The sequence below is a fragment of the Theropithecus gelada genome, chromosome 12 (genome assembly GCF_003255815.1).
Source record: "Theropithecus gelada isolate Dixy chromosome 12, Tgel_1.0, whole genome shotgun sequence".
Classification (NCBI taxonomy): Eukaryota; Metazoa; Chordata; class Mammalia; order Primates; family Cercopithecidae; genus Theropithecus; species Theropithecus gelada.
Window position 1 is genome coordinate 86,456,667 of NC_037680.1, and position 18,320 is coordinate 86,474,986.

The 18,320-nt window shown below is 38.5% G+C and overlaps 1 protein-coding gene across 2 annotated transcripts in view; it reads left to right on the forward strand.

The window, feature by feature from the left end:
• UNC80 (unc-80 homolog, NALCN channel complex subunit) overlaps positions 1-18,320 on the forward strand; it is a 232,700-nt gene that overhangs the window by 14,954 nt on the left and 199,426 nt on the right. For both annotated transcript variants that reach the window (XM_025404486.1, XM_025404487.1), the window contains exons 6-7: positions 3,214-3,287; positions 6,829-6,968. In XM_025404486.1, coding sequence (XP_025260271.1) covers positions 3,214-3,287; positions 6,829-6,968 — 214 coding nt within the window. The remainder of the gene's footprint in view (positions 1-3,213; positions 3,288-6,828; positions 6,969-18,320) is intronic.

Sequence of the window (18,320 nt, forward strand, 5' to 3'; positions counted from 1 at the left end):
AACAAAAATCATCTTAGTGTTGTATTGCTATCTAAGCATTTCTCTTCAGGAATTGTCTAATGACATAGTCCCATTGTTCAATTGTAGAAAGAACACAACATGATAGATTGAAAAATGCATGGCAGGCTCACACTATCTCTAAATCTCCAAATCTATCTCTTACTATGTATATAACCTAACTTTACTAAGCATTTCCATGTATGTAAAATTGAGGTGATAATGCCACCTTATAGGGCTTTTTAGTAAGAAGTAAATGAGAGTGCATTAAGTGCCTGCTTTATAGTAAGTGCTTAATAAATTGCAGTCTTCTATTCCCAAATCTATTTTTAGCATTAATAATAAAATTTAAAAAGAAATAAATTATGTGGAAAATCTACAGAAGCATATATATACATACGTATATATTTTTAAAATACACCACACACACACACATATATAATTTGCTTAATTCATAAGGGTTTTGTGCAGATAATAAACAACCTTTTTATTAATAGATAAGCTATAATTTAACACATATATAAAAACTACTAAGAAACCATGTCCCTCCATGGAAGTACTTGGGCTTTTTACCTCATCCTCCTTTGGTTTCTGGATGATATTCACAGTGGGTTTCTTTTCCCTCTGCCTGATGCCTGTGGACTTGAAGCAGTACCCAGCATCTGAGGGGAAATTAGACTCAGCTTAGACAGCATGGCCAGAAGAAAAAGCAATGGCACATGGTGACCTTGATAAATCACCTTCCTTCTCAGCACCAGTTTACTCACAATTTGAATGAGACATTGCCGTCTTAGTTTCCCGCTGTTCCTGGTCCTCAGGTAAAGATGTAACTGATTTGAATTTTACCTCCAGGACAGCTTAATGTAATAGTTAAAGCACAGACTCTAAAGTCAGTCTGGGCTATAACCTTCATGCAAGGGTCAAGTGACCTTGGGCAAGTTTAACTCACTGTATCTTAGTTTCTTCCCCTGCAAAATTGGCATAATAATATGGTAGTATTGTTGAGTTATTTTAAGGGTTAAACGAGTTATAGTTTTGTTCCACATAACAGCATTTTGGTCAATGACAGTGTGTATGACAGTGGTCCCATAAAATCATAATGGAGGTGAAAAACTCCTGTCACCTAGTATCATAGCCATGGTAACACAGTGCAAGGCATTACTCATGTATTTGTGGTGATGCTGGTTTAAACAAACCTACTGCACTGCCTGTTTTACAAAAGTATAGCCCATACAATTATATGCAGCACATAATACTTTATAATAATAACTGACAACTATATAACTGGTTTATGTATTTACTATACCATACTTTTAATTGTTATTTTAGAGTATATTTCTTCTACTCCTACTATCCATTTTTATGATTTTAAAAAAAGTTAACTGTAAAACAATCTTAGGCAGGTCTTTTAGGAGATGTTCCAGAAGAAGGCATTGTTATCATAAAAGATGACAATTCCATGTGTGTTATTGCCCCTGAAGACCTTCCTTTGGGAAAGACCTGAAGGTGTAAGAGAGTGATACAGATGATCTTGATGCCGGGTAGGCCTAGGCTAATGTGTGTGTTTGTATCTTGTTCTTAACCAAAAATGAGAATGCCTGGCACATAGTGAGTAAGCAGTAGCTGCACTCGTTTTAAAACAAAAAAGTTGGCCAGGCGCAGTGGCTCACGCCTGTAATCCCAGCACTTTGGGAGGCTGAGGTGGGTGGATCACCTGAGGTCAGGAGTTCGAGACCAGCCTGACCCACACGGAAAAACCCCATCTGTACTAAAAATACAAAATTAGCCGGGCTTGGTGGTGCCTGCCTATAATCCCAGCTACTTGAGAAGGCTGAGGCAGGAGAATCTCTTGAACTTGGGAGGTGGAGGTTGCGGTGAGCCGAGATCACGCCATTGCACTCCAGTCTGGGCAACAAGAGCAAAACTCCATCTCAAAAAAAAAAATTCTTTTTAAAGTAAAATAAATATATGAGTATAAAATAAGTGTATAAAAACCATAAAATATACTTTTATACTTTGTAATACATACTATACATACTACATACTAGTATATGTAGCAATATATACTATAAAATGTATTAAAAGTATAAAAGATAGACGGGCAGATCACGAGGTCAGGAGATCGAGACTATCCTGGCTAACACGGTGAAACCCTGTCTCTACTAAAAAAAATACAAAAAACTAGCCGGGCGAGGTGGCAGGCGCCTGTAGTCCCAGCTACTCAGGAGGCTGAGGCAGGAGAATGGCGTAAACCCGGGAGGCGGAGCTTGCAGTGAGCTGAGATCCGGCCACTGCACTCCAGCCTGGGCGACAGAGCGAGACTCCGTCTCAAAAAAAAAAAAAAAAAAAAGAATAGTTAGAAAGAAATTAAATATTTTTGTGCAGCTGTATGATGTATTTATTTTTAGCTTAGTATTATTACAGAAGAGTCAAAAAGTTTATAAAGTAAAAAAGTTATAGTAAGCTAAAGTTAATTTATTATTAAAGAATAAAAACTTTTTAAAAATAAATTTAGCAAAGCCTTCATATTCACTCACTACTCACTCACTGACTCACCCAGAGCAACACCCATTCCTGCAAGCTCCATTCATGGTAAGTGCTCAGTATAGATGTATAATTTGTTGTCTTTCATACCGTATTTTTACTGTATATTTTCTGTGTTTAGATACACAAATACTATTGTGTTATGATTGCCTACAGGATTCAATACAGTAACACACCGTACAGGTTTGCAGCCTAGAAGCGCTAGGCCATGTAATATAGCCTAGATGTGTAGGTGGCTATACCACCTAGGTTTGTGTAAGTAAACTCTACGATGTTTGCACAATGATGAAATTGCCTAACAACACATTTCTGAGAAAGTATCTTTGTCCTTAAGTGATGCGTGACTGTATATGTAAAATGCTTAGAGAACTTTGTATATATAAGGTGCTGAGTAGGTGTTACTTATTATTGTTATTTTTAGTATTGCCAACTTTTTAGCACCTTAACTTACTGAGTCAGACTGAAGAGATGAATATCTACATTGATAACCCCCAAAAATGCTAATATTTTTGAATTGGTTATTTGAATTTCTCTTACAATATGCATTAATGTCTTCTTTTAAAGTAATAATGTTCTATTAAAATAGCTTTTCTATTTGAAAATGAAATGCACTTATGAAATAGAAAGAACTTATAACGTTATAAAATGATGGAACTTCTTCCATCTTTTCAGCTAAGAGAAGTTCTCCTATCAACAGTCAAAGCCGGACCTGTGAATCACCAAATCAAGATGCAAGACACTTAGAGGTTAGTTTATTATAATTATAAGAAGAAGGGAGGCAGTAAGTCCTTGGACATAGTGTAGTGTGAAGGTAAAGACATGAGTTCTAGAATCATACTACCAGGCTCAAAGCCACTCCTCCTTTCTGAATGTGCAACTTTTAACAGCCTCAGGTTTTTTTATCAGTCGTGTATGAAAATTAATTTTCTGTATCTCCTCAAAGCGTGGAGGTGCGGAAACAAGACAATATATGACTAGTATTTTATCTCAGTGCTTAGTGTGTAATGAGTTGTGCTTTATCTCAGTGGCTTACATGTAACACTCAATAAGTGTTAGTTATCATTACATCCCAGATTAAATAACATATCACCTTGTTCTCAATTATTGAATCTCCTAATGTTTGTTAAGTAACTCTAATGTAGGTAGAATAATACTGCCGGAGGTCAGGAAGAGGGAATTGGAAGGAGTTATAAGATAGTCCTACCCCTTAAGGAATATTAAAGTTTAATGAGGGGTCAAGACTAACCCACATAAAACAGAAGGTGCAAACTATGATATAAGATGCAGAATATAATTCAGTGCAAATTTGTCATGTTTGCTCAAGAAAAGAAAGAAATGAAGGCCAGAGTAATTGAAAGCTACATAGAAATCGATACTACCATTAACTTATGGCATTAAATGAACTGCTTTGACTTTCAATTCAACATGTGCAAAGTGAAACTTGCTGCCTTCCATCAAAATTGGATCCTCTTTCCAACTGTTACTGCTGCCAGGAAGATTATCACTCTTTTTACCCCTCAACCTAGAAATTTTGGAGTCCTATTACATCTACCATTTACTGAGCAATTACTAAGTACAGACACTGTGATTTATATGCTGTAAGATGTATATATTTTTCACATTTAACATATTTGAAATTGAGTATGCTTGACAATCTTTGGCCTTTTATAATCTCCCTACTGGTAGCTGTCTTGATATGGTTGTAATTCTTGTGCAGCATGAATTTGGTCATTTCCAGCATCTAAATTTGCATCATCAGGGTCAGTGGATTATAAGCATATGTCAGAGGGAATAGTGGAGAAGTATTTTAAGAGAGAACACTCTTGATACAGAGGAGGTTATTCTTTGGAAAAACTCAAATATTAACAATTCGGGGTTGAAAATTTTAAATGTGAAGTAGTTTTAGGAATACCTACACCAATTTATTTCACTTATACTTTCCTCTTACATATACACAGGATGGAAATATAATAAAAAAGCTGTGCCTAAATAAATGTAAAATAGCTCTTTCAACAAGTATAAAATTAAAAATCCCCAATGATAGAAATAAAATATCCTAGTTTAATTAACAGGGTATTTTTTTCTTAACGTTACATAAAATAATGGTGTGTCTTCTAAATGATGACATCTTAGATACAATGAAATACATACATCTCATATTATGTTATACTTAATCCTCTTGATTTGATTTCCTGCTAAGTCATATTGTCTTCTTTTCTTTATGTTGCTCAGATGTTTTCTTTATTCTTTATGCCCACTGCTATCCTCTAAATCCAGGCCCTCATAACTAAATTGCAGTTGAACCTACCTAATTGAATTTTCTACTTCTAGACTGTTCTTCTTTGCATAAATACCACTAATAATTCCTGACTAATTTCCTAATATATCATTTATTTATTAACTCACCATTCCACGTAAGGCATTTTATGCACGTGCCATCCTTTTATCATGTCTCTTTCTCCTTAGGAACCTATAGTGGATCCTATTGACTGTCGCTGCAAGACCAAATTCCTCTCCCTGTTTTTTTGTGCCTCCCACCACTTGGCACCACCTTTGCTAAGTGACCCTGTTTCTGATTATCCCTTCAGTCAGTTATCTATTATCTCTTAACTTACAGTGCCTGCTCATTTTAGCCTCCAAATCCTTGCTCAGATTGTTTCCTCTAACTAGAATCTTCTCTTTCTTTCATCTAAATTTTATCCTTTTAAGGACCAATTAAGATCTCAATTTCCCCTAAACTCTTGTCCAATTAGTCTAAGCCTGCACTGTCCAATATGATAGCCTCTAGGCCTGTGTGGCTATTGAACACTTGAAATACAGCTAGTCTGAATTGAGAGTGTAGAATGTACATCAGATTTTGAAAATGTAATATAAAATAGAATGTAGACTTGGCGCAGTGGCTCATACCTGTAATTCCAGCACTTTAGGAGGCTTAGGCAGGTGGATAGCTTGAGCCCAGGAGTTTGAGACCAGCCTGGGCAATATGGCAAAACTGTGTCTCTACTAAAAATAGAAAAATTAGCGGGGCATAGTGGCACACGCCTGTAGTCCCAGCTACTTGGGAAACTAAGTGGAGAGGATCACCCAAACCTGGGACATGGAGGTTGCAATGAGTCATGATCACACCACTGCACTATGAATTGGGTAAGCGAGACCCTGTCTTAAAAAAAAAATAAAAAGTAAACATCTTAATAATTTTTGTATTGATTCTATGTTGAAATGATAATTAGGGGTCAAAAAGAATATATTATTAAAAACAATTTCACCTGTTCATTTTCACTGTTTTTAATGTGGTCTCTACAAAATTTAAAATCAGATATGTGGCTGTTTGTGGCTTGCATTATATTTCTATTGGACATGTTTCTCTGACCTATACTTACCGGTCTTGAGACATAACTGTAAGCTCATGAGCTTAAGGGTCAGATTCATCTAATTTTTTAAATCTCTCAAATCACCTAACATGAGGCACAGATAGTATGCTTATGCTAAAGAATTTTATGGTCAAGTTCAGAAGACTTAATTCATGGAATTTCTAGCTGTATTTGTCTCTCTTTCCATCATGATTGAATAACGCTTTATTTTGGTGTGTAAAAATTAAAATTGTAAGGGCTAACCTTCCAGATAGATTGTTGAGGGTCTTTATACTTTAGTAAAGAATTTCACCTATAATATCTATGGAAAAATATCTCACATTACCTGGGCAGAATTATATTTATCAGCTAAATGTAATTAAAATAAGCTACCTGGTAACAGAACTGCTGAATTGTACTTATAAATCAGAATAAAGGTCATTGTGTCTGATTAGGAAAGTGTATTGCATCTCTCCACTGATGAATGAAGAAAAAAGTTAACCTTGTACTTCTGTTCTCATGTTCTGGCTTCAATTTGATTAGCTCCTAGTAACCTAGTGCTTCTATTTTAGCCTCATGCTTCCATTCAGTTCACCTTAGTATGATGAATTCTTGATGTGTAACTCTCCTGTAGATACTGGGTACGGAAATGAAAAAGAAAATAATTAAGAACAGAATGAAACAAAATATATGAAATTACTTTGCCTGATGCTTGAAATGACACGGGTGATCCCTAGAAGTCTGTTTCTATTCTCTCTGAGATGAAATCAAAATCTCTTGGCCCATAATATCATAATTAACTATGGTGAAAAAAAAACCCATATATGGAACCATGTTATGGTATGGTAGCTAATTCTAAAGGATACAGCTACAGGGAAAACAAAAAACAAACAAACAAAAAAACCAAAACCTAATCTGCTATCTCTACCTCCAAAAGGGACTCCAGGTGGTTTGTGAAACATTCCAGTCAGATTCCATCTCACCGAAGGCCACCATTTCAGGCTGCCACCGAGGAAACTCCTTTGATGGAAGTCTGTCCTCCCAAACTTCCCAGGAAAGAGGCCCATCACATTCCAGGTACCTGATTGCAATGTTAGGGACAAAATGTGTCACTGGTCACCAAAAATCAAATATGCATTTTAACTACTTTTATAGCCTCTGTTCCTTACAATATGTGTTTGCATAATATGTGTATACATATTCTTGGTCAAGGTATAGTTAATAATTGTAGAAATATGCTATGAATGGCTTTCTTTTAAACAAACTAGGGCAAAAGTGGAAAGAAGCTTCTAATTAATGAGATGTCTGAATTAGATATTAGTTAAAATGTTTAAGTGCAGAACTCAAATGATTTTATCGGAAGATTATGTTGCAGAGATGTTGAAGGATCTGTTTTAATGTATAAGGATATTTTATACCGCTAGATCCTTGTATTAAAATTAGTGCTTCTAAATTACATAGGAATTTAAAAGTCTATTCTTTGTAAATATTCTAACCCTGCCCCTGTTATTTAGTGTACGTAGTGAATTTGCTTACAAACACCTTCCCCAGAAACAAGAAATAGTCTATTTATTCTTATTCCCTGTTGAAATTACAGACACTTGGAGTCATGAGGTTTGACACTCTACCTATGGGGCAAGAGCTCCTGAGACCATTTGTATATCCCTATTTTCAAATAAAATTATAGCCTAGTAACGTATAGTATTTTAAAAAGGAACATTTTTAAGACTAGTTTTATTGAGATGTAACTTACATACTGTAAAATTAACCTATTTTAAGTTTACAGTTTGATATGGTTTGGCTGTGCCCCACTAAATCTCAACTTGAATTGTATCTCCCAGAATTCCCATGTGTTGTGGGAGGGACCCAGGGGGAGGTAATTGAATCATGGGGGCCGGTCTTTGCCATGCTATTCTCATGATAGTGAGTAAATCTCACGAGATCTGATGGGTTTATCAGAGGTTTCTGCTTTTGCCTCTTCTTCATTTTTCTTTTGCCACCACCATGTAAGAAGTGCCTTTCACCTCCCACCATGATTCTGAGGCCTTTCCAGCCATGTGGAATGGTAACTCCAATTAAACCTATTTATGTTCCCAGTTTCGGGTATTTATCAGCAGCATGAAAACGAACTATATAGTAAATTAGTACCAGTAGAGTGGGGCATTGCTGAAAAGATACCCAAAAGTGTGGAAGCAACTTTGGAAGTGGGTAACAGGCAGAGATTGGAACAGTTTGAAGAGCTCAGAAGAAGACACGGAAATGTGGGAAAGTTTGGAACTTCCTAGAGACTTGTTGAATGGCTTTTCCCAAAATGCTGATAGCGACATAGACAGTAAAACCAGGCTGAGTGGTCTCAGATGGAGATGAGGAACTTGTAGGGCACTGGAGCAAAAGTGACTCTTGTTATGTTTTAGCAAAGAGATTGGTGGCATTTTGCCCCTGCCCTAGAGATTTGTGGAACTTTGAACTTGAGAGAGATGATTTAGGTTATGTGGCAGAAGAAATTTCTAAGCAGCAAAGCATTCAAGAGGTGACTTGGGTACTGTTAAAGGCATTCAGTTTTAAAAGGGAAACGGAGCATAAAAGTTCAGAAAATGTGCAACCTGACTCTGCAACAGAAAAGAAAAACCCATTTTATAGGGAGAAATTCAAGCCAACTGCAGAAATTTGCATAAGTAAGGAGCAAGGAGCCTAATGTTAATACCCAAGACCATGGGGAAAATGTCTCCAAGTCATGTCAGAGACCTTCACAGCAGCCCCTCCCATCAGAGGCCCAGAGACCCAGGAGGAAAAAGCAGTTTCGTGGGCTGGGCCCAGGGTCCTCGTGCTGTGTGCAGCCGAAGGACTTGGTGCTGTGGGTCCCAACTGCTACAGCTTTGGCTGAAAGGGGCCAATGTACAGCTCAAGATGTGACTTCAGAGGGTGGAAGCCCCAAGTCTTGGCAGCTTCCATGTGATGTTGAGCCTGCAGGTGCACAGAAGTCAAGAATTGAGGTTTGGGAACCTCCATCTAGATTTCAGAAGATATACAGAAATGCCTGGATTCCCAGGCAAAAGTTTGCTGCAGGTCCAGGGCCCTCATGGAGAACCTCTGCTAGGGCAGTGCAGAAGGGAAATGTGGGGTTAGAGGCCCCACACAGAGTCCCTAATGGAGTGCTGCCAGGTGGAGCTGTGAGAAGAGGGCCACCGTCCTCCAGACCCTAGAATGGTAGATGGACTGACAGCTTGGATCATGCACCTGGAATAGCTGCAGACACTCAACACCAGCCTGTGAAAGCAGCCGGGAGGGAGGCTGTACTCTGCAAAGCCACAAGGGTGTAGCTGCCCAAGACCATGGGAACCCACCTCTTGCATCAGCATAACCTGGATGTGAGGCCTGGAGTTAAAGGAGATCATTTTGGAGCTTTGAAGTTTGACGGTCCCGCTGGACTTTGGACTTGCATGCCCTCTGTAGACCCTTTGTTTTGGCCAATTTCTCCCATTTGAAATGGCTGTATTTACCCAATACCTGTACCCCCATTGTATCGAGGAAATAACTAACTTGCTTTTGATTTTATAGGCTCATAAGCGGAAGGGACTTGCCTTGTTTCAGATGAGACTTTGGACTGTGGGCCTTTGGGTTAATGCTGAAATGAGTTAAGACTCTAGGGGACTATTGGGAAGGCATGGTTGTTTTTGAAATGTGAGGACATGAGACTTGGAGGGACCAGGAGTGGAATCATATGGTTTGGCTGTGTCCCCACTAAATCTCAACTTGAATTGTATCTCACAGAATTCCCATGTATTGTGGGAGAGACCCATGGGGAGATAATCGAATCATGGGGGCCAGTTTTTCCTGTGCTATTCTCATAAGTCTCAGTGAGTAAGTCTCACAAGATCTGATGGGTTTATCAGTGGTTTCCGCTTTTGCTGCTTCTTCATTTTTCTCTTGCTGCCACCATGTAAGAAGTGCCTCTCACATCCTGCCATGATTCTGAGGCCTCCCCAGCCATGTAGAACTGTAAGTCCAATTAAACCTCTTTGTATTCCCAGTTTCAGGTATTTCTTTATCAACAGCGTGAAAACGAACTAATACACAGTTTAATGACTTTTAGTAAATTTACAGAATTGTGCAACTACCACTGCAATCCAATTTAAGAATACTTTCATCACCCAAAAAAGTCCCTTGTGCCCATCCCTTGTGTCACTCCCATTCCCATTCCCACACCCAGCCCCAGGTAACCACTAATACACTTTTTATTTCTATTGGATTGCATTTCTAGACATTTCATATAAATGGATTCATACAGTCTGTGGCCTTTTGAATCTGGCTTGTTTCACTTAGCATAACGTTTTTGAGATTTACCCACATTATAGCATGTATTAGTAATTCATTCCTTTCGATTGTTAAATAATATTCTTTTTTTTCTTTATTTCTTCTAAAAAAAAAAAAACAAACAAAAAACCAGACACATGTGCAGAAGATGCAGGTTTGTTACATAGCTATATGAGTGCCATGATGGTTTGCTGCACCTACTGACCTGTCCCCAAAGTTCCCTCACCTCATCCCCAATCCCACAACAGGCCCCGGTGTGTATTGTTCCTCCTCTGTGTCCATGTGTTCTCAGTGTTCAACTCCCACTTATGAATGAGAACATGTGGTGTTTGGTTTTCTGTTCCTGTGTTAGTTTGCTGAGGATGATGGCTTCCAGCTTCATCCATGTCCCTGCAAAGCACATGATCTCTTTCCTTTTTATGGCTGCATAGTATTCCATGGTATATATGTACCACATTTTCTTTATCCAGTCTATCATTGATGGGCATTTGGGTTGGTTCCATGTCTTTGCTATTGTAAATAGTGCTGCAATAAACATATGTGTGCATGTGTCTTTATCTTCCTCTGGGTATATACCCAGTAATGGGATTGCCTGGTCAAATGGTGTTTCTGGTTCTAGATCTTTGAGGAATCACCATGCTATCTTCCACAATGGTCAAACTAATTTACATTCCTACATTCCAAAGCAAACTAATTGTACATGCTTTTACAGTGTAAAAGCATTCCTATTTCTCCACAGCCTCACCAGCATCTATAGTTTCCTGACTTTTTGATAATCGCCTTTCTGACTGGCATGAGATGGTATCTCATTGTTGTTTTGATTTGTATTTCTCTGATGATCAGTGATGTTGAGCTTTTTTTCATATGATTGTCAGCTGTGTAAATGTCTTCTTTTGAGAAATGTCTGTTCCTATCCTTTGCCCACTTTTTGATGGACTTGTTTGTTTTTTTTCTTGTAAATATGTAACTTCCTTGTAAATTCTGGATATTAGACTTTTGTTAGATGGGTAGATTGGAAAAATTTTCTCCCATTCTGTAGGCTACCTGTTCACTCTGATGATAGTTTCTTTTGCTATGCAGAAGCCCTTTAGTTTAATTAGATCTCATTTGTCAATATTGGCTTTTGTTGCAATTGCTTTTGGCATTTTAGTCATGAATTATTTGCCCATGCTTGTGTCCCAAATGGTACTGCCTAGGTTTTCTTCTAGGGTTTTTATGGTTTTAGGTTTTACATTTAAGTCTTTAATCGATCTTTAGTTAATTTTTGTATAAGGTACAAGAAAGGAGTCCAGTTGCAGTTGTCTACATTTGGCTAGCCAGTTTTGCCAGCACTATTTACTGAATAGGAGATCCCTTCCCTATAGCTTGTTTTTGTAAGGTTTGTCCAAGATCAGGTGGTTGTAGATGTGTGATGTTATTTCTGAGGTCTCTCTTCTGCTCCATTGCTCTATATGCCTGTTTTGTACCATGCTGTTTTGGTTACTGTAGCCTTATAGTATAGTTTGAAGTCAGATAGTGTGAGGCCTCCAGCTTTGTTGTTTTTGCACAAGATTGTCTTGGCTATACGGGTCTCCTTTGATGCTTCTTTGATACCATATAAAATTTAAAATAAATTTTAAATTTAATTTATTGTAAACTCATTATTTTATTTTAAAAAATAAATTAAGGTTTTTTTTTTTCTAATTCTGTGAAGAATGTCAATGGTAGTTTGATGGGAATAGCATTGAATCTATAAATTACTTTGGGTAGTATGGCCATTTTCATGATATTGATTCTTCCTATTCAGGAGGATGGAATGTTTTTCCACTTGTTTGTGTCCTCTCTTATTTCCCTGAGCAGTGGTTTGTAGTTCTCCTTGAAAAGGTCCTTCACGTCCCTTGTTAGCTGTATTTCTAGGTATTTTATTATCTTTGTAGCAATTGTGAATGGGAGTTCATTCATGATTTGACTCTGTGCTTGCCTATTGTTGGTGTAAAAGAATGCTTGTGATTTTTGCACATTGATTTTGTAAACTGAGACTTTGCTGAAGTTGCTTATCAGTTCAAGAAGTTTTTGGGCTGAGATGATGGGGTTTTCTACATAACAATCATGTTGTCTGTAAACTTGAGACAACTTGACTTCCTCTCTTCCTATTTTAATACCCTTTATTTCTTTCTCTTTCCTTATTGCCCTGGCTATAACTTCCAATACTATGTTGAATAGGAGTGGTGAGAGAGGGCATCTTTGTCTTGTACTGGTTTTCAAAGAGAATGCTTCCAGCTTTTCCCCATTCAATAGGATATTGGCTATGGGTTTGTCATAAACAGCTCTTATTATTTTGACATATATTCCATTAATACCTAGGTATTGAGAAATTTTAACATGAAGGGACGTTGGGTTTTATCAAAGGTCTTTTCTGTGGCTATTCAGATAATCACGTGCTTTTTGTCTTTAGTTCTGTTTATGCGATGAATTATGTTTATTGATTTGCATATGTTAAACCAACCTTGCTTTCCAGGGTTGAAGCCAACTTGGTTATGGTGGATACCTTTTTTGATGTGCTGCTGGATTTGGTTTGCCAGTATTTTATTGAGGATTTTTGCATCAATGTTCATCAGGGATATTGGCCTGACATTTTTTGTTGTTGTTGTGTCTCTTCCTGGTATTGGTATCAGGATGATGCTGGTTTCATAAAATGAGTTAGGGAGGAATCCCTCCTTTTTAATTGTTTGGAATAGTTTCAGAAAGAATGGTACCAGCTCTTTGTATTTCTGGCAGAATTCAGCTGTGAATCCATCTGGTCCTGGGCTTTTTTTGGTTGGTAGGCTATTAATTACTGCCTCAATTTCAGAGCTTTTTATTGGCCTATTCAGGGATTCAGCTTCTTCCTGGCTTAGTCTTGGTAGGGTATATGCATCCAGGAATTTATCCCTTTCTTCTATATTTTCTAATTTATTTGCATAGATGTGTTTATAGTATTCTCTGATGGTAGTTTGCATTTCTGTGGGGTCATTGGTGATATCCCCTTTATCATTTTTTACTGTGTCTATTTGATTCTTATCTCTCTTCTTCTTTATTAGTCTAGCTAGTGGCCTATTTGTTTTGTTAATTTAAAAAAAAAAAAAAAAAAAAAACCTCCTGGATTTGTCGATTTTTTTGGAGAGTTTTTCATGTCCCTATCTCCTTTAATTCTTCCCTGATCTTAGTTATTTCTCTTCTTCTGCTAGCTTTTGGATTAGTTTGTTCTTGCCTTTCTAGCTCTTTTAATTGTGATGCTAGCATGTTGATTTGAGATCTTTTTAGCTTTCTGAAGTGGATATTTAGTGCTGTAAATTTCCCTCTTAACACTGCTTTAGCTGTGTCCCAGAGATTCTGGTACATTGTCTCTTTGTTCTCATTGGTTTCAAATAACTTCTTGATTTCTGCCTTAATTTCATTATTTACCCAGGAGTCATTCAGGAGCAATTTTCAATGTTCAGTTTTCATGAAATCATGTGGTTGTGAGTGAGTTTCTTAATCCCAATTCCTAATTTGATTACACTGTGGTCTGTGAGACTGTTTGTTATGATTTCAGTTCTATTGCATTTGCTAAGGAGTGTTTTACTTCCAATTATGTAGTTGATTTTAGAATGAGTGCCATGTGGCACTGAGAAGAATGTATATTCTGTTGATTTGGGGTAGAGAGTTCTGTAGACGTCTACTAGGTCCACTAGATTTAGAGTTTAGTTCAAGCCCTGAATATCCTTGTTAATTTTCTGTCTCATTGATCTGTCTAATACCGACATTGGGGTGTTAAAGTCTCCCACTATTATTGTTTGGGAGTCTAAGTCCCTTTGTAAGTCTCTAAGAAATTGTTTTATGAATCTGGGTGCTCCTGTATTGGGTGCATATGTATTTAAAATAGCTCTTCCTGTTGAATTGTTCCTTTCACCATTAGTAATGCCCTTCTTTGGCTTTGTTGACCTTTGTTGGTTTAAAGTCTGTTTTGTCAGAGATAAGGATTGCAACCCCTGCTTTTTTTTTTTTTTTTTTTTTTTGACAGAATCTTCCTCTGTTGTCCAGGCTGGAGTGCATAATCTCGGCTCACTGCATCTCTGACTCTTGGATTCAAGCAATTCTCCTGCCTCAGCCTCCCAAGTAGCTGTGATTACAGGTGCCCCCAACCATGCCTGACTAGAGACAGGGTTTCACCATGTTGGCCAGGCTGGTCTTGAACTCCAGACCTCATCATCTGCCCACCTTGGCCTCCCAAAATGCTGGGATTACAGGTGTGATCCACCATGCCTGGCCAACCCCTGCTTTATTTTTTTATTTTTACTTATTTAATTATTTTTGCTTTCCATTTGCTTAGTAAATTTTCCTCCATCCCTGTATTTTGAACCTATGTGTGTCTTTGCATGTGGGATGGGTCTTTTGAATACAACACAGAGGTGGGTCTTGACTTCTTATCCAAATTTGCCAGTCTGTGTCTTTTAATTGGGGCATATAGCCCATTTACATTTAAGGTTCGTGTTGTTATGTGTGAATTTGATCTTGTGATCATGATGGTACTTGTTTATTTTGCACATTAGTTGATGCAGTTTCTTTGTAGTGTCGTTGGTCTTTATATTTTGGTGTGTTTTTTCAGTGGCTGGTACCGGTTTTTCCTTTCCATATTTAGTGCTTCTCTCAGGAGCTCTTGCATGTCAGGCCTGGTGGTAACTAAATCCCTCAGCATTTGCTTGTCTGGAAAAGATTTTATTTCTTCTTTGCTTATGATGCTTAGTTTGGCTGGATATGAAATTTGGGGTTGAAAATTCTTTTAAGAATGTCGAGTATTTGCCTCTGATCTCTTCTGTCTTGTAGGGTTTCTGCTGAAAGGTCCGCTGTTAGTCTGATGGGCTTCCCTTTGTAGGTGAACTGGCCTTTCTCTCTGGCTGCTCTTAACCGTTTTTCCTTCATTTTGACCTTGGGGTATCTGATGATGTGTCTTGGAGTTGATCTTCTCATGGAAGATCTTAATGGTGTTCTCTGTATTTCCTGAATTTGCATGTTGGCCTGTCTTGCTAGGTTGGGGAAGTTCTCCTGGATAATATCCTGAAGTGTGTTTTCCAGCTTGTTTCCATTCTCCCCACCTCCTTCTGGTACTCCAATCAATCATTAAGTTCAGTCTTTTTATGAAGTCTCGTATTTCTTGGAGGCTTTGTTCATTCCTTTTCATTCTTTTTCCTCTATTCTTGTCTGCATGTCTTATTTCAGTAAGGTAGTCTTCAAACTCTGATATCATTTCTTCCACTTTGTCGATTCGGCCGTTGATACTTGTGTGTGCTTCATGAGGTTCTCATTTTGTGTTTTTCAGTTCCATCAGGTTGTTTATGTTCCTCTCTAAAGTGGTTATTCTAGTTAGCAATTCCTCCAACCTTTTATCAAGGTTCTTTGCTTCTTTGCATTGCATTAGAACATGCTCCTTTAGCTCAGTGTAGTTTTTTATTACCCATCTTCTGAAGCCTACTTCTGTCAATTCAACCATTTGATCCTCCATCCAGTTCTGTGCCCTTGATGGAGAGATGTTGTGATCATTTGGAGGAGAAGAGGCACTCTGGCCTTTTGAGTTTTCAGCATTTTTTGGTTGATTCTTTCTCATCTTCGTGAGTTTGTCTAGTTTCCGTCTTTGAGGCTGCTGACCCTTGGATGGGGTTTTTGTTGGGGCCTTTTTGTTGTTGTTCTTGTTGATGCTGTTGTTGCTTTCTGCTTGTTTTTCTTCTTCAAGAGTCCGGTCTGGTCCCTCTTCTGTAGGGCTGCTGCAGTTTGCTGGGGGTTCACTTCAGGCTCTGTTCATCTGATTTGCTCCCGTGCCTGGAAATGTCATTCAAGGAGCCTAGAGAGCAGCAAAGATGGGTGCCTCTTTCTTCTTCTGGGACCTCTGACCTCGAGGGGTACCAACATGATGCCAGTAGGATCGTTCCTGTACAGGATGTCTGAAAATCCTCTTGGAGGGTCTCACCCAGTTGGGTGGCACAGAGGGCAGGACCTCTTTAACAAAGGACTTTGTCCCTTGGTGGAGAGGGTGTGTTTCACTGGGGAGAAACTCACTCGTCTGGACTTCCCAGATTCCTCAGAACTACCAGGAGGAGAGGCTAAATCTGCTGGTCCACAGAGACTGTGGCCACCACTCCCCCTGGAGGGGCTTTTCTGCCTAGGGAGATCTGAATTCTGTCCCTGAGCCTCTGTCTAGAATTATTGGAGATGCTGCAGGGAACCCCCACCCAATGAGGATGGATGGGTCAGGTTTAGGCCTGAAGAGGCACTCTTGGCTGCAGACTGCCACAACCAGTGTGTTAGGCTGTGGGGACAAGTCTTGGGACCAAGCCGTCCAGCCACCCTGGCTCCAGCGAGGAAAAAGCGCAGCCTGGAGCTACAGAAATGGGGCCTCCCTTTCCCTGTTCAGGCAGCTTAGTGTGTTAGGCATTTGCCAGTCCAAGTGCTGGCTGCTGCCCCTTCCGCAAGGAACTCAAATGGCTTAGACAGCAGGCTGCCACAGCCGTCTGGTTGCTCCTCTCCCTGGGAGTTCCGTAGGCTTAAGCAGATTCCAGCTGAGAGGCTGTAAGTATCTGAGTGTTCCGGGGTTAGGACGCTCAGGCCCCAGTGGCATGGGTTCATGAATGGGATCTTCAGATCCGTGAGTTACACAGTTACACGGAAAAAGCACTGTCGCCCTGGCTGGGTAGCAAGTTCACTCACTGCCTCCCTTGGCTGCGGGGAGGGAGTTCTGGGACTTCCCCATGTGACTCTCAGGTGGGCTGCTGCACCACACTGTTCTTCCTTCTCTCCATGAGTGATGCCAGCCTTCTAGTCAATTTTGATGAGAGAGCCTGGATACCTTGGTTTCCAGTGAAGGATTCACACGCTTATGTTTTTTTTTCAACGGGAGCCTCCGAGCACCACGGCTTTTAGTCAGTCATCTTGGCCCATATTGTCTTTAAATAATATTCTATTTTATGGATCTATCTTATTTTTTATCCACTCATCTGTCGATAGATATTTGGGTTATATCCACTTTTTATCTGTTATGAATGATGCTGCTAAAAGTGAGCACTTATGAATTTTTCCGTGGACATAGGTGTTCAGTTCCGTTAGTAGATACCTACGAGTAGAATTGGCGGGGTGCATGGCACATTCAAGTTTAATTTCTTAAGAAATTACCAACCTGTTTTCCAAAATGGCTGTACCATTTTACATTCCCTCTAGCGATATATGAAGGTGTGTTCCTTTATATCCTCAAAAACACTTGTTATTGTCTCTTTCTTATTATAGCCATTCTAGTGATTATGAAGTGGGATCCAATTGTGGTTTTAATTTACTTTTCCCTAATGAGTAATGATAAATATATTTTCATGTGATTATTAGCTATTTGAATATCTTCTTTGATGAAATGTCTGTTGAAATATTTTGCCCCTTTTTAACTGAGTTGTCTTATTATTAAATTTTTAAGAATGTTTTGTATATTCTGGATACTGGTCCTTTATCCAAAAAAAAAAAAAAAGGGTTCACAGATATTTCCTCCTAGTATCTGGCTTACCTTTTCATTTGATAATTTTTAAATGATCTACCTCCAACTGGCACTAGAATCAGGCTACATGGGTGCATTGTTTTTGAAAGATTTCTTAGAATTGTTGAAAGCACAATCATATTAACACAATTTTAAACCAAATTACTACTATCTTACGCTTTGAAAAATAATAGGTAAATAATGTATATGTCTTTGTGTCTTTCTTTGGACCTTAAAAGCAAGTGGCCCAATTGAATAATCTTCTGCTGGTAGAGAATATGAAACTTTGATACCAATTTTGGTTGTATAAACAGGGTTGTTCGTATTTATCCACTGACTCACTGTCCCAGGTCAATAGTGATAAGCATTTAAAATTATACATGAAATCTTAAAAAGTGTTGAACTCATAGAAGTAGAGTAGAATGGTAGTTATCAGAAGCTGGGAGGAGGGATGGGTGGGGAAAGGGAGATGTTGATCAAAGGGTATAAAATTTCAGTTAGATGAGAAGAAGGAGCTTTAGTGATCTGGTGCACAGAGTGGTGACTATAATAAACAATAAAGCATTGTGTATTTCAAAGTTACTGAAAGAGCAGGTTTTAAATATTTT